Source organism: Electrona antarctica, assembly GCF_951216825.1.
Source record: "Electrona antarctica genome assembly, chromosome: 11".
Lineage (NCBI taxonomy): Eukaryota > Metazoa > Chordata > Actinopteri > Myctophiformes > Myctophidae > Electrona > Electrona antarctica.
The window spans coordinates 33710211-33728028 of record NC_136792.1 but is presented as its reverse complement, the minus strand read 5'-3'; the positions used below and the strand labels follow the sequence as shown (position 1 = coordinate 33728028).

Below are 17818 nucleotides of genomic sequence, written 5' to 3'. Positions count from 1 at the left end.
ACACAGGTACACCTTTTCAAGTCAAGCGACAAACGTGACATTTCAGAGCATCATTAAGTCCGATTTATACTTTGTTGTATAGAATAAATCAGCCATTTTTGTGTGTGAGTGTGCATGTGAGTGTGTACAATGTTGTAAGGGCATGCCAAATTTCTTTCCAGTTAAAATAACAATGTATCCATGAAACTCATTGCAGGCATTATCCCCCCCACTCCTCCCCCCCACAGTGGCCCCCTACCGAAGTAGGGACCAAATCAAATTGACAAATCATCCTTTGTTTGAACTTTGTTTGTTATTTGTGTTATTCGTTTGTTTGTTTTTGCTTCTTATAAGACAGAACAGCCCTGGATCGATAAACACTAAGCATGTTTTTGGAAAACAGCTATAATATATTACTACTAATGCTGCAAATGTACAAAATCTTTCATCATTTTGTTTACTGCTAAGCCCACCAATGAAAAGTGGAGAACCAAAAATGGTAGGAGATGATGATGATGATGCGTCTATGGAAAACATCATATTTAATTCCTCCCCCTCTGAAACAATAGACCACATATTTATGAACACTTAATGAGTCCCTCGGCAATTAAGACATTTCATTCTCTCAATTATCAGCTCACCTTGAAATCATACAAAAAGGCCATAATATATATATATTTTAAAAAAAAACATCAAAAAGGCAATGGTAAAACTAAAACAAAAAAACAAAAAAGAAATCGTACATCCAGTGTAGGACTTTAAAACAAATGTGCACGGCAAATACCTCATCCCGCAGTCCTTTTTTTCTCTTTTTTTCTGTATACACTAAATACATTTATAACATGAAAAATATATATATATTTACACAAAAAATAAAATAAAAGAATAATACACCAATATTTAAATTGACAAAACCACCTCTCTGGCCTGAGCCAATGGCGACTGGCCAATTGCAAGTCCAATCACATATCCTTTTTCCTGTATCGTTCGCATTCCTGTGAAAGGAATCTCAGTTTTATCTCACTAATAGTTGACACATCGATGGTGCTTGTACGTTAAATTGACGCATCATCCTCTGATGCTGTGATGGGTGGGGTGGGGGTGTCAAGGGAAGTGTTGGGGATGGGTGACCGACAGGTAGGGCTGGGCGTTATGGGCAAATTCAAATATCACAAACATTTTGACCAAGTATCTCTCTATATCAATATTGTTACGATAATATCGTATTTGTGACGATATATATGAGTTTTCTTTTCTTTATTTTTTTAAATAGCTAAAATAGATGATCTACAAGTTGTAGATCTGCTGTTTCAGTGATTAAGTGCTTAAGTGCTTACGCATAAGCGATTGAAACCAAGAAAAAGACAACACTTATATTATGATAGAAGTAATATCACGATACAATATCCAAAATCCTAGATCATATCTAGTCTCATATCACAGTATCGATAGAATATCGATACATTGCCCAGCCCTAGATGGCACTGTGGGAGGGATGCAAACAGACAGTAAGGATGTGGGACAGTGGTGGGTTGGGGGTGGGTGGTGCCGGGTGGTAGCAGGTGTCGGTCGTCGGTAGGGAACAGAGGGGGGCCGCTCTCGGTTTTGGCCATTCGCTGCACACGCCGCCGGGCTACACATACCACTCTTTCTTAGAAATAACGGAGCCGTCGGTCTGAGAGATCATGTCGTCGGCGATCTCGGGCTCAGGGTCGTACTGGAAGGCGAGCGTCCGCTCGTCGTACTCCCGACTCTCGCCCTCGTCCACGGTGAAATAGGGCCGCTTCAGGTCCTCGGCATCGCCGTCGAACTCGCGCTCGCTCGCCTCGAAGCCGCCGGGCCCTCCGCCGCCGATCTGTGCGGGCTTCTTCTCGTCGTCGGAGTCGTCCGGGTACTGCAGGTTCTTGGGCATGGGCGGGTGGGCAGGCAGGCCGCCCGCCTTGCTGTAGCCGTTGCCAAACACGTGCTTCTTGGTGCTGTAGTCGCCCTTGAAGGTGCGCTGGCGGCGCCGTAGGAACACGAAAAGGAGGATGGCAGCGATCGCCAGCAGGACCACGCCCCCCACGGCGCCCCCGATGGCGGCGCCCGGGTTGTGCTGCTCCTGCGGGATCTCGTGGCCGGTTGACAGGTTGTTAGGGAATTCTGGGTAAGGAAAAGACAAGATGGAAGGGAGTGTGTCAGTGCTCTGGGGAAGGTAGGAGGTGCAAGTGCTCTTGAGGGGGGAGGGGGAGGGGGGACGAGACGATGAGGGAACGAGACAAGGGAAGGAACATGCAAAGGGGATAACAAGGAAGGACCCACCAACCCCCACCCCACGACGGTGGCCCCCAAATCCAGCATTTAATCCACAGCATTGAGCGTCAGTAGAACCACATGCCTTTTCAGAGAAGTAAAGAATGAAATAAACAAAGCCAGAAATAGAAATAGAACATTTTGGCTAAAAAGAGTATGAAAAGCTGCATGAACATGCATTCTGATATCCAGCGACGGGAAAACAAAAACAGCAATATAGAAGAACGCAAACAAACTGCAATGCAATGCAGTGTCCACACAGCCTCTTCAGTATCATTGTGTGTACAGTACATATACAGTGTTGTATTAGTAGAGCACAGCATGGGCATAGTGTGAGATTCAATCATGTTTACAGTGGATGCAGTTGACATCAAAACAGCAGAGATGCAGCCAGAGATGATTATCAGCAGGCCAGGCAGGCAGACACACGAAATACCCTGATGGCTATGCAACGCAAACCAGAGTGGTATGCTGTACGGCAAGCATAGTCTTCAATCTCACTCACTCACACTCTCTCTCTCTCTCTCTCTCTCACACACACATTTGAAATGTTGTTTTATGTCCACATAATGAGAAGTACAGGAATACCTTGTACAAAGGACATAAACACTGCCAGTGCAGTTTGACAGTGGGAGAGCAGCTAGTTACAACGTGCATGGACGGCAAAGCATTGTTACACACACACACACACACACACACACACACACACACACACACACACACACACACACACACACACACACACACACACACACACACACACACACACACACACACACACACACACACACACACACACACACACACACACACACACACACACACACACCAAGTACAGTACGACAAGTATAATACACCGACAACGGAGGCTGACGAGCTACACTCTGGAGCAGACGGAATGACTCGAATGATTCAAACTAGTGATTCTCAAATCTTCTTTAATTTCACGGACCCCCAGTTTGGTATGCATGTTAGGCCATGGACCCCCATTAACTCTGAGAGTGTACAAATGGAACCAAATGGACCCTTACCAAATGGTTCCATGTGTTACACTCTCAGAGCTACAGACCCATAAGGCTCCATTTGGTTCCCAACTATCATCATTTAGTTGGGGACCTGACCCCTACAAGGACCCCCACTTTGAGAACCACTGATTCAAACAAGGGCCAGGAAGCCAGCCTCCGTTAGCTTAATGCAAATACTAAACAAAAGAAATAAAGTATAATAATAACACGCTGCCTCCTTTCACAATCACCACTGCAGCAGTAGTGCCGTCTTAAAAGCGTCTAAACGGTCTCCTCAAGCCCTCACAGAGCACTTTAAAAAAACAACAACAACAACAAACAATGATCACGCTTCTGTACAAACCAGACACTTACAGAAAAAGACACGTTTCCCCCTTAATACCCGTCTTTTCTAAAGTAAAAAAACAACACAAACGTGTGCAGATGTGAGCGACACGGATGCCATTATCTTTCTGAGAGGTGATCAAAGCCCTCACAGCACTGAGGAAGACGTGCTTGTCAGAACCCGTACAGCACAACGGGTTGAGCCTTCAATGACGAGCGCTGAAGGTTCAACGTGGAAACAAAAGGCATCGCGGTGTGTGTACTGGGAAGGAGACGACGGGGAGAGTTGAGGGGAGGCACGGCAAATCAAAGTTGTCATCAGTGATGGAAGAAGTTACTTTTTAAGTAAAAGTCGCAATACCACAATGTGCAGGTTCATGGTCTCCTGTTTACAGGCCCAATGTTGTATTTCATTTTATGTTGTATTGAGCAATTGAGACGAATATTAGTCATATATTTATTCTGACCCCTCCCCGAAAAGGCCTGTGTCCTGACCCCTAATCCATCGTTTATACATTATGGATAATTACTATCGACTTAAGACTGTTATTCGTCTCAACTGCTCAATTATGTAATCTGCCATGTATGAAGCTTGGGTGTTTTTAGTTAGATATTCATTTGATCATCATTTTAGAACTGTCATGTTGGTTCATTGACATCATTATGTAAAATGAAAGTAAAAGTGTCCTGTAAGTCCATATGGGCTGGGCTTCCTTGGAAGCATGACATTTAACTTGTTCCCTCCCGTTACCATAGGGGGCGATCTGTGGCCAGTGCCAGCAAAATACACAAAAAAATCCAGAGAATAGCTGTCATTCGGCCGCATGACCTGGCCATTTTCGAGCCAGGTTCGCAGCCGTGTTCTAGCGATAGAACCACTGATATCATAATAATAATAAACTTTATTTCACCTTTCATACAAAATGATATGGTAACCGGGAGCTCAAATTCATGTTTTATTAAGCTCACAACATCGTACTTTACCTACATACTTGTACTCGAGTAAAGTGCTGTACAATTACCCCACACTTGTACTTAAACACAGTACTTCAGTAAATGTACTTATTTCTTTCCACCACTGGAGGGATACACATGGTAAATCAAAGTTTTTTCCACACCCCCAGGCAAATAAACAGTGTTGATCCACTGACACAAATGTACGCAACAAGGCAACAATCTCTCAGGCAGCTTCCTGTGCATATCAGTGTCACGGTAGTTTCGCGTTGCCAGACTTTTGCCTCACGCAATTTTTAAATCTGTCTGGAGCAACGGAAGAGATATCACGAGTACAATATAATAAGTGGAAGGGGAGCCTCCTCCCCACTCCTAATATAAATAGAAATCATCTAAGCATATAGCTTACTGCTTAGCAGAACAATCTGAAATGTATACCAGATTTACCAACAAAGGCATTAGCCTATCTGCTGTGCATAGTACAAAACAAATGTCCCCTCCTCTTTTTTTTAATCAGACATTCAACATAATTTATGTTGGAATTCTAGTTAGAACTTGCTCGCTTTAAAAAAATAAAAATAAAAATAAAAGATATTCAAACTCATCCGTCAACGTGGTGAGTTCAATCTGTGGGTCTAAATACAATAACATTTCTGCCTTAATACCACATCATTATAGAAAATTATGACCCCATCCATTCCGGCCACAAATTCAAAAAACCTCCACACACGATCCAGAGCTGCCACATACAGTAAGCTGGGTCCAAAACCACAGAGCTTCTGAATAAATGACCACTCGCTGGACAGTCTGTCATATTGTGGACACACGGTTCTTTATTGATGTTGTATTCTTCCCCCCTGCTGTCTATTGACTGTCTTATAATACACTGAATGATGACATACCAATAAAGTGTTCATCATTATCTTTGGACAGATAATTCACAACATATAGGTTCATACAAACCAGAGACGCTAAAATAATCAATGCAATACATCTCTGTAAAGCGCCTTGGATAAAGGTGCTATATAAATGCACCATTTACCATTTACCATTATGTGTTTAGGAAGCAAATGCCATGTCTTAAGTTATCTTAACAGATACTAGAATGTTATTTAGACAGCATTATTTACAATGTTGTTTAGACAGATGCTAGGATGGATGTTTACTTGGTAGCAATTCATTGATTCTATTTACTTGGCCATTTAACCAGTCGTTTCATTTGACCAGACATTTACTCTGATCTTGCAAGTTGCAAGTAGCTCTGGATAAGAGCGTCTGCCAAATGTCTTTAGTATGCAAATTCGGGGGGTGCGCCATACAAATAATATTATATCTTGAAGGTGTCAAGTCACTATACCTGACCAACGGACAGGTATATATACTGTAGCAGATCAACAATAGTGCATCAGAACTCAACAATGATTTTGGCCTGGGCCGTGGCTCAGCGGTCCAGGCACCTTGGCTGGTAATCCAGTCTGGCAGTGTGCCGCGGGCTCGACTCCCGATCCCGACGGCCTTTACTGCATGTCATCCCCCCATCTCTCTCCCATTTCCTGTCAGCCTACTGTCTGTCCCTCCATAAAAAATATAAAATAAAGGCGAAAGCCACAAAAAAACATAAAAACAAAAACAAAAAAAACAATGAATTTCAACAACAATGTTAAAATCCAGTTTAAAAATCTAGCCTACTTGGAAAAGGTGGACGGTGGACAGATTCACAAAAACGCTATAATATAATAAACTAGAAAAAGTGCCCTTCTGGGCACAGGTCTCCACCAGGAGGATAGGAGTGTGTGTGTGATGTTTGGCAAAATGTTTAGGAGCAATATAAACGTGTGTGTGTGTGTGTGTGTGTGTGTGTGTGAGAATCGCGGCTCGTTAAAAGAATGCGGTCGCGATGCGTTGGTAACGGATTATTCTTATGTGAACGTGTTGTTTATTATTATAAAATAATAAAAAACATCTGATCAACAACGGAATGTAAACAAGAGCCATGTGTGACTGCTGTGTCACACCAAAAGTGGTGACCTATTGAATCCTGTACATTACCAGTGACGTCAGCCCGTTTCTCCCTATTCTAACAGTAAATAATTCAAGCAGAGAAAGCATCTGAGCGAGTCGTCATAACTTAACAATCATTTTTATCATTTATCTCCGAAACAAAACCAAGCTGTTCGACGAATATCGTACGTTCCCTTGTCCGAAGTTCCCTTGTCCGGCGCACGCGCCCCTTACAGACAAATCCAGTCAGCACGGGACAGCGCGACTAATGCTTTGTTTGATACCACATTAGCAGCATTTATGCTATCATCATCAGCCAAGACAAAAGAGAGACAAATCTCATTTTACAAGCCAGCAAATGATTTTCAAATTATTGCGCTTTACTGTCGAATCAAAGTCATTATATTCAATTAGAACGCCCGCCTCTTTAGTGAGAATGATAAATCTTACAAGCAGAGTGGGACGCGAACACTTCCTCTTGCCTGGAGGGATGGGGATTGGGGGAGCTGCAGCCTTCCTCTTCCTTAATTAGCATGGCACTCTATCAATCCCAGAGTAGTGAGACCTCCCTACCACAGTCACACAATCATCCCCCCCCCCCACACACACACACCCCCGCACTCCCGCTTCTGTACGGTAAAAATAAAATCCACTCCTCAGCACTGATGAGCAGTAAAAGGGGGCTCTTCCATTTCTAAGGCAGCACCCGGGCACAGTCTCAAATATCAGCTCAGGTTTTTAATCTTGCCTTCTAATGGGATTATTCTGACACAGGCCTTCATTACACACATGAATGAGAGAGCCGGGCCCAGGTCAGCTCTTCCCTGTGAACACATCCACCCACCCAGCCCAAAGACGGGTGAAAACGGAGAGGATTGGTGGTGTGTCGAGAAAGAGAGAGAGAGAGAAATGGAGTGGAAGAGAAAACAGTCTCCCGTAATCCTCTCCTCTCCCCTTCACCGACTCTCCCTCTCTGACTGACTCTGTACTCTCAAAGCTCCCCCAGTCTTTAATTGGCTAGCTTTATGTTCGCTTTGATTTGGGAGTCTTTGCCAGGAATGCCTACACTGATGTGACACCCCGCCGAGAGGTGAAAACAGCAAACTGAAATGCAGGGGACTGTTGAAGCTACTGGGCGGCGGTGAGTAGTCAGCCTTCAAAGGAGGCACGGAATGCTCCGTTGTTTTATGTGGGATCGAGTGACGGCACCTCTGGACACCACTAGAGCGGGGGTCACCCATCACGTTCTCTGATACAAAACACATGTAATGAATGTTCGGGAAAATGTTCCGACACCTAATAATTCAACATGGTGACGGAAAAGTGTTCCGAGACATTTATCTTCGTTAGTCAGTTCCGCATCTGTGGAATTTTACCATTTTGTCCTAATGTCCTTATATAAAAAGAACAATAATAACAATAAATAAACAACTACCGGTAGGTCGCAATTTAGTTACATACTGTTGCTAAAGCCATACAAAGTTCCAAACTGTTATGTAATTGTTAGTGTCTTGTTTACAACAACTGTTATTTAAGCTAACAAGTCTATTTCACTACGAGGAGCTACTATTGATCACATAGAGTCATAGACATCCAGGAAGACACAAACATAACAAAGGCATTCATGCGTTGGTTTGACTCGGGGTAAGCAAGAACAATATACTCCCAAAACTTGCCAATTCGTAGCTTTCTGGAACATAGGCCTCTGTTTATACAACAGCACAGACAAGAGACAACACAAGGCCTTAAAGGTTGTGTTGCCGAGAACAATCGATGGCAGCAAAATGGCTACATTTGCCAAAAGTAGTTATAATGATGCTTTAGTGCAGCCTTGGATTTGAGCGTGTAACAAAACATAATTGTATAAGTAATGGAACACTCTCTTTGTCAATGGCAAGTGTCAGAAAAGGACACCAAGAGAGCCCGGATCCAATTTGCTGCTCTTCGGAGACGGTGAAAGCAGTTGGGAACAATACTTAACATTTATTTATGGAACTGTGTCTCACTCTGTGCTAAAAGATGATACCACATGTGTCTGGTCTGCAGTTTGTTTAATCAATCGGACCGATTCATTAATCGATTGTCTTTACAGATAAACAAGCCCAAAGTAACAGTTGAACAGATCTACAAGCTCACAATATAAAATACAAGGTATTACAATTAAATATGACTTGCGTAAGCCTGCAGTGCAGATACCCTGGCTGTAACATGTATTTTTCAGAATGGACAAAATTATTATATATTTTTAATACAGAATGAGATCATATCGAAATATCGGTTACCGGCCATAACAGCAATTAATTATATCGGATATTGATATCGGCAAAAATATCTCATCGGCACATCCTTAATTATTATTTTGATCCTGCAAGGTCTCGTCCTAAAAAGCAATGTACTGTATAAATTCCCCTGCGTAATAAAAATGTGCGGAGATAGCACAATACAAAAACATTTCACCCGATCTAAGGGGCGCGACCCCAGAGCTAAGTGTACCATATGGATGGATGCACTGTGGATGTTCTAGTGGCTGCATGGGCCATATGACTTCAAATCAATATCAGGATTATTTCAAACTTTTGCGTCGGTTACAATTAATGGACAATTATATAATAATAATAATAATAATAATAATAATAATAATAATAATAATCGTTCATTAATCTACAAGCTCACACTGCATTGAGTGTAATTTGGCTATTTTTGTTATAATTGTACACAACCATCGTATGACAAATTATAATACAGGGTTAAGTTAATCGATTTAGTTGATTCTGATCTTAACTATCTGATTAACTATCCATGTATCCATATATATATATATATATATATATATATATATATATATATTGATGGATGTATGGATACACAACTAGATTAAGTCGGTTATTGGGGATATCGCTTTCAATATATTTGGTTAATTGCCCAGCCCTAGGATGTTCCTATGTGGATATAAATCAGCCATGCTACACGTTAATCCCATTAGAGAAACACTAATACTAAAGCGCATCTGAAGCACATGCAGTGCGTAGGGGGTGGCAGTACAGAGGGAGGGAGGTGGTGCACGATCAGCTGCAATACTGTAGCCAATACACAGCAACACCTGCCAAGAGATAGATACAAATAAAAAAAAAGGGCTCCACTACAAAAACTCTGATACTGTTCCAGGCAACACAAGGCAGCATCTAATTTATTAACAAGCCTCAGGAGGTATGCAGATAGTGGCGTAACCTTGAGTACCCAAACAGCCCAAAATGTACTACTGAGATTAATAGTGCAAAGATGAAGGTGCACTATGAACGGCGATAATTCAATCCGAGAGTCATGATGGATTTCTGCGTGTAATGTATCACGCAAGGTGCCACAAGGAATCTAAACCCCATGCTCTTTTCTGGTGTTTCATTAATCAATTCCTATTTTGAGGCGCTCACGCCTGACGAGATTGAACGTGCGATTTACAGCGTCTGAGCGTGTTTGTAATAGCACCACGTTGTTTCCCTGTTCCGGCTTGATGCCCTTATGTCGCCGCACGAGCAATTCCGTGTGTTTACCGCGCACAAGTCGTCAAGGAATACAGAGGGAAGCATCACATCGCTCCTAAGAAATTTCCCATGACAATGAAATGTCACGCGCCAGATTCATATCTCTGAGTGAGCGGTGTGCCGCTGTCAGAGAGGGTTCAAAGCTAGCATAGGAGAGACTGGGAGAGGGGAGAGAGGGGGCGCTTTAAAGAGAGAGAAACAGTTTGGTACGCTGAACCTGCAGGCAGTGCTCCTGGGTGTGCTACAGTCCTGTCTGCACACGCACAGGAGAAGGCAGACAGGGTACAAAACATTCCTGAGCTCTTGGAGCAATCCCTTGAACAAGCTGTTGTTGTGACAGACGCTAGGCGGAGAAAAAAAAGGAGAGAAGATTTTCAAAGAAACGCACAGGGTGGGGTTGTTGCAAAATCGTCTCAATGAGAAGGAACAAGTAGCAAAAAAAACGGGAAACCATGAGAAGAGGCCGGAGGGATCGATCTCGGATGAGGAGAGAGATAAATAAATAACAAACGATAAGAGCGATCGTGTCAGACAAAATAAATGACAAGCCTGAGAACGAGGGCAGGGTGCATTGGGGGTAACACATTAATGCAGCGTTTCGAAAAGATCTGATTGCTGCTCTCGACTGCAGTTTGCCAGTCCTTGTGCCGTGATGGAGGCGTAATGCTGTCACAGACAATAAATGCTCCTCAGTGACAACTTAAGATGCTGCTTGAGGACAGTGGTGGAAGAAATACTCTGATTCTTTACTGAACTAAAATGTCACATTTTCAAATAAAATAGTAAAACACCTTGGATTCAGCATGAGATAGGGCATTATATTGTATGTTTTGTATGAATAGTCCAGATCTGCAATGTTTACTAGTAACTGAATCTGTCGAATAATTATAATGGAATAAAAAGTACATCATTGGCCTGAGATGTACAGTATATTGTATAAAGAATGGAACCACTAGTACCTCAACATTGCACTTAAGTACTTGAGTAAATGCACTTAGTTACTTTCCACCACTGAGGACAGGATGCTGCTGGAGGAGAATAAAGCTCCTTTCCTGTAGCTCTGAGAGGTTTCTGCCAAATATATGTACCTCTGTAAATGTCATGCATGCCAATTCATATTCCAAACAGCAACAGGAACACAATACTATGGCGTGCCGTGGCAAATGGTGCATAGTACCTTATCCAAAGAGCTGTACAATGTGCATTACTTTCACCCATTCACATACGGACGGCAGAGGCAGCCATGCAAAGCACCATGGTGCCTGCTCATTGGGAGCATTTAGGGGTTCAGTGTCTTGCTCATATAGGACACATGGAGGAGCCAGGGATCGAACCGGGAACAGTTTCGATTTCCAAGCGGCCACTCCACCTCCCTAACCACTGGCCAAAGTGTCGCCGGCATGCGACGATGACTCCCGCAGTCATAGCAGCGCGAGACGTTGCCGGTCAGTTGATTTTCTCTGTTGCAATACTCAAAGAGTAAATGTTGAATATTTACATAAGCCAGCTCGCCCTCTGTGAGACCCACTTTCTCTTCAAATATCAATTACGGTGTTAATGCGTTGATGTCGACGTTTTGTGACGCGCGTGATGTGCAGCTAAATGCGGCTCGCTCTGCAGGCATGTGGGTTATGAGGTCAGCAGATGCACAGCTCATTGTACGCACGGCCAAGCCCTCGTTTTCAGTTCATCCAGCCAGGAGAGGAAAGGGCAGGGCTAGCACTATTTACCAGCGGCAGACCGCTCCACTGTCCTTCTCTCTTGTTATTATTTTGGGGCAGAGAGAGATAGAGAGTGTGTGTGTGTGTGTGTGTGTGTGTGTGAGAGAGAGAGAGAGAGAGAGAGAGAGAGAGAGAGAGAGAGAGAGAGAGTGTGAGAGAGAAAGTGTGATTCACCACATCGGCAGCAGCTCTGGAGCCAGTGGTCAGACCCTGGGACTGCGTCTGACCTACTTCACTAGCCTCTCGGGGAAGAGAGGAGAGCGAGAGAGAGCGAGAGAGAGAGAGAGCGGTGGCTGTATGGAGGAGGATAGGACTGGACAGGGATGCTAAGCAGGGTGGAAGGAAGGGGCCTCAAACGACCCACCCCCTCCTCTCTAGATCTCCACAGCATCACTCTCCTCTGCATCTCTCTCCTCTGCATCTCTCTCCTGAGAGATAAGAGAGAGTGCAAAAATATATATATATATATATATGAGAGAGAGAGAGAGAGAGAGAGAGAGAGAGAGAGAGAGGGAGGGGGAGGGGGAAAAAAAGCAGCAAGCGTTGCAGAAACAAATGCGTAGATAAATAAATCACAGTGATGTGGCGTATACTGTAGTAGGGTACGGCACGCTCTCACATGCTGCACCCTGGTGACTGGGGAGACATTTTCCATTCCAGGTTCCTCCTCTTCCCCCTCCCCTCAACAACCCCCCACCCTGAATAATAATACTATGAAAAAGACCCCCGTACCACGCTACACAGCATCGTGCAAAGCGATGACACGGACCCCTTCCTCGTCTTCCCCTTGCGTTGCACAACAGAAGGCTTTATGAGCATCCTGTGGTGTGCACGTGTGTGCGTGCGTGCATGTGCAAAGGGAAGAAGCTCATGCTAATGTCTCATTTGGATAATGAGGCGTGGAGGTTGGCAGCGGCAGATCCTCGGTCGAGCGGACCCTCCCCGCCGAGAGGCACGGGGGGTGGGCCGGGCGGGGGTGTAGTAGCGCGTGGGTGGGTGGAGGGCGTGTGCGAGGGTGTAGAGAGGGCTATACTATCACACTCCATCAGCACGCGCCACGGACCCAAATCCACTCAAGTAGTGTTGCGTTCCCTACCAACAGATTGAAGTACCATCCCGCCGACGACCTACAGAGACCTCGGCGCACGTTAGCAGCATTTGAGTGCACTGTTCCAGCCAGCACTGACAGCGTTATGTCACATTTTAGGCTGTAATGATATACAATGCATACACGTGTGGCCTCTAGATCTGAATAATACAAGGTGGGAAAGAGAGGGGGGAGCAAGCAAGGGATCGCACTGTGTACTAGAGCGTATAGCCCGTGTGACATGTGGGTGTGTGTTTGACAGACGAGGACAAACTCATTTCATTGCTGGGGAGATGGGCGTCCTTTTTGACATCTCCGTCACAAAGTGGCAAGTGCCGACTCTCAGGTTGCATGGCGTAGAAAGCCTCTGTGTTTAAGTCATTCATAATGTATACAGTGCGTCACGATATGGACATGATGCGCATTTATGCTACAAAGGGAGGCATCCTCTCGCCACTCTACATTATATAGACTTATATTCACCCTACACAATAAAAGCTGTTGTGGATCAGCACACAGCTTATACCGATAGCATTTCTTTTTTTCCCGTCTTTTTTAAGCATTTAGCACAAATGGGATTCTTCGCCAGAGAGTCACCCGATTATGCCCCTCACCGTCTGCCAATCATCGTGTGTGAGAGCACCAGAGAGTTGACCTTAGCCTGCAAAGACATGGAAACATCTCCCCGCCTCCGTCTCGCTTTTGATTTCTGCCTGCCTCGGAGCGCAAGCATTTTTCAGGTGGCCATTTTATCTTCTCAACTAAATTCCAATATCAGATCCGCTGAAGCATTTTATTTTCAAGCCACGCGGAGGCCCGTTATTTATTTATATTTTCATTGGGACTGGCGTTATGTTTTATTCATCTCCTTTTTACCTTGTGCAAGGAGTTTTCCTCTTTTTTTAACTCACAGAAGAGCGAGCTATTGCTTGTTCAGGCGAGCATGAACAGATGTCAGCGGCGGTTCGCCTTTGCTTACAGAAGGATCCATCTTCACGCCTTCTTGCTAAATTGAAGAGAACATAGTCACTCCATCCAGGTTAGACATGGCAGACCCCCCCCCCACCCCATAGTAGTACTAACAGGCTACGGAGCTTATTGCTTGGTGCTAGCCTGCTAGGCCAGTGGAGGAAATGACTATATGCAATACTTAGTTACTGCACAGGAGGACTATTTAGAGGTACTTACTTGATACTTAAAATATTGCAGGTCAAATATTGTACTACACACTACAATTACAGTTACTTTGTAGATTTTGATTATTATTGCAAACCAATCAACACAAAACAATTCAAAAATAGTGATGCAACACGCAAAGAAAAACCTTTGGTACCGTAAGCCAGCGGTTCTCAATCCTTTTCACGTCAAGGGCCCCCAAAATGATATGTATTTGGCTGCGGACCCCCCTCTCATATTTTGTGGCAGGGACCTTTGCAGAAGCAAAGATTTGAGTTGATATTCTTTGCAACAACTTATTCCCCGTTTCAAAATATTGTGAAAATAGCAGATCTACAAGCTTTAGATCTGCTATTTTCACTATAGATATTTGATTCTAATTTTAATCTGATCTAATTTAATAACGCAATGCATTGATATTAAAATGTATGTTTGTAGGCCTACTTATCTATGCACTTTGTAATTTGTACTTTGAATACTTGAATACTACGTATTTTTTAAAGCAAGCATAAATCTGACTGAGCAACTTTGAAATTAAGTTGAGTCATATTTGACCAGGAGAATTTACCCTGAGGTTGAGTACTGAGGTTGAGTACTTTATTTCACCACTGTCCTCACGTCATCGTCTAAATTAGAGGAATTATGCAGCGTCTTTGAAACATCTCCTCAATCCCCCAGCCTCAATCTTACAAAGGTTAGTTCTGTCGCATGGGGCGAGCGGCTGTCAAATATCAATATCTAATTAAGCGGGAAAAGATTATCAGATGCAATAACTGAAAAGAGCGAGACGCAAAATTAACTCCCCATTGAACGCTTGTGTACAAAGACAACGTCCCTCCCCAGCTGCCATGCATGTCACATTTCCTTCTTCCTGCGCCTCGCTGGGGCCAAAACAAAATAAAAACCATGCCGGCTTCTTTCTCAGGGGGTGATAATGACATAATTGCAAGGCTGTCTTTGACAAAACCATCACTCATCAGGCGCTACGACGGGCTTGGGAAGCAACTTTAGACGGCGCTGCGTGGCGATTTGTTCCGAGTACAAAAGCGCAGTGTGACGACGAGCGGAAAAGCCGATTCGGTTAATGAGAGGACCCGTCTTGATCTCGGAGGGTTAACCACATCATCAGAGGCCTTTTTACTGTGGGCTGCGTGCCTTTCAGACATGACATAAACAGTTGACTGGCATTCTATTAGATGGTTAAACACGCTTGGAAAATGAATTGCCAAAGAATAGCGTTCATTTGAGCGCCATTTAATTGTCACTGATTCTTTTTGGGTTTTTGTTTTTAAGATGGCCTCCAATGGCCCTCTGGTAATTAGCTGATTGATTCAGTCTGACAGCATGTCAACTGTACCTCAGGAGATTTCTCAATGGATGGTGGATTAGTGACATGCAGAGGAAAGAGCGGAGCAGACCTGTATGGGTCCGTTTGTACCGTCATCCAGATTTAGCTAATTCCCTGCCGCAGTTGCGGTCAGTCCTAGTCCATTCCCTGCCAGGGACATTTTATTTTGAACACATCGAAATTCACCCTGGTGAACCAGAAGCAGTTATCGGCCATTACGGATCTGCCGCTGGATACTTTCACTTTCCTCAGAAGCGTTGATATAGTAACCGCAATGTAATGGCGGATATTATATTGTGCTCCTAACATCGACATCCTGTATAATCACCTCAATCTGAGGTTCAATTCCGAGAAAAACGCAGCTAAAGATCACGCTTATAATGGAAGTAGACGAAGGGGAAACAGGCTTTTTGTGACCTGTGTCTCTTTTCCCACGGAGTGACGACTGATTAAAACAGGAGAGAGGATTCATTAGATTGTGACAAGTGACACTGTATCTCCATATAACGTGGCCTTGGGAGAAAAGGAAAAAAAGATGGTCTAAGCCCTCCCTGTATGCTGCCGACGATGTGATCGATGCCATCTCCGCAACTACCCCGCCGACTAATTGAAACAAGGTGCTCCGTGCCCCTATCTGGGGAAGCAGCCAGTCTCCTCCGCCCCCACCCCACCACACCCACCCAAATCCATCCGAGGGAACACGGAGGGGGCTGGATTAGAATGCAGCAGCTTTAAATGTTCTGTCAGTGATGTTTCCTGGGAGAAAATAGCTTTTCTACGGTACAAACAAGTTGTCAGGGGCATTTTATCTTCCTGAGGCACTGGCAAGTCACTGGCAGGTTATATTGCTCTGAATTAAATAAATAAATAAATAAATAAATAAATAAATAAATAAATAAATAAATAAATAAATAAATAAAAGGAAAGAGGAAATAAAGTCATGACAGCTGCGCTGCCTAAATTATGCAGATAACACAACTAACTGTGGCATATTTTGGGTAAATCAAGCACTTTAAAAGTAATATGCGGCATTGTTCTGGTAAATAGCTTAATAAATTGCCCATGCTACCCGCTTTTGTGTTTATCTCGACTGGGATCATTATGGATTGTGAAAAACAAAAAAACAAAAAACAGACGGTTATGTAACGGCGTGATTCATTGACGCCGGCGCAGAGCCATCTAATTCTCCTCAAAATCCAACCATCTGTAAAATGTCATGATCATTTTTTATTATATTTTATTATTATTATCAAGAGACATGGGATAAATGATTATTTTTGTCTCCTGAACCAGGCAAAAGTAGTGTGCAGGTGCTTTGTAGTGTGTGAACTATCGAATGTTCTGCAGTTATATTGGCTTGGCCACCATTTCCCTTTTATGCGGAGAGAACACTTAGCTAGCATTCCTGCTGCTGCAGCCTTGAAAGCCAGCCAGCGCTACTTGTGTTCTTATCAGCCGGGACTCAGCCAGCCAGGCCTGTCTAAAAAGGCTGTCTGGAAGGGAGGCTCACGGACGTCGCTTTGAAGTTAATGAAGCCTCGACGCGGGTCCTTCACCTGTGCTGCAAGGATCGTGGCGCTGAGGCCAATGTCAGGGCAAGCACGAAGCACATGAGAAAGAAGAGTGGAGATAAAAAACATATCCCACATTCACCTTCTGGCTGTCTTATACATTCCCAACACCCACGCAAAAAACAAACAAACAAACAAAACTGCTGTTTCTGCCACAAATACAAAGTATGTGTGAGGATGTGAGGCAGCTTTAAACTGTGAAAATAAATAAGCTAAATAAATATCCCTTTTGGCTTTTTCACAGGTGCACGTGGCTTGTGCAGTATTGTTCACCAGAAGCAAAGTACATTTGCTTGAGTACTGTAAAATAGGACCACGTCACCCATGTTCAACCAATTTCTGGTCCTCACTAATGCTCATTATGATAGTAGCATTTCTTCAGTAAGAAGGCTGGGACCCAAACTTACAAAAATATACGAGTTAACCACTTCAGCTCCATTTCAAATACATGTCACATCTGCCCAACAGCAAAGGTATAATACTTTGTCCACACCACTGTTAGCGACCGGACCGGTGAGGGATATATGCTGACAGGAGTGAATAAAGATAGGGGTGGGGTTGTATTTCACAGCATCAGCGGAGGCAGAGGGGATATGGTCGAGGTCGATTGAGAATTCGCGCACATTAGCCTTAAGAGTATTGTGTGATCCGACTGTAAAATATCATCGCTGTCAGGCAGAAACCTCTTATCTCCAGATTCTAACTGTTGGGACATAAATGACGAGGTTTCCACCCGACAGACACAATATAATATGCGGGTGCTCTTCTCAGAGGGACAAGGGCAGGCCAGTAAACAGGGTGC

The 17818-nt window shown here is 43.8% G+C and overlaps 1 protein-coding gene across 1 annotated transcript in view; it reads right to left on the bottom strand.

The window, feature by feature from the left end:
* Window positions 1–310: 310 nt before the first annotated feature.
* The window catches only part of nectin1b (nectin cell adhesion molecule 1b), a 121053-nt gene continuing 103545 nt past the window's right edge, over window positions 311–17818 (bottom strand). Inside the window, exon 6 of the mRNA XM_079514635.1 lies at window positions 311–2121. Within this exon, the coding sequence (XP_079370761.1) occupies window positions 1613–2121 (509 nt within the window). The 3' untranslated portion in view covers window positions 311–1612. The remainder of the gene's footprint in view (window positions 2122–17818) is intronic.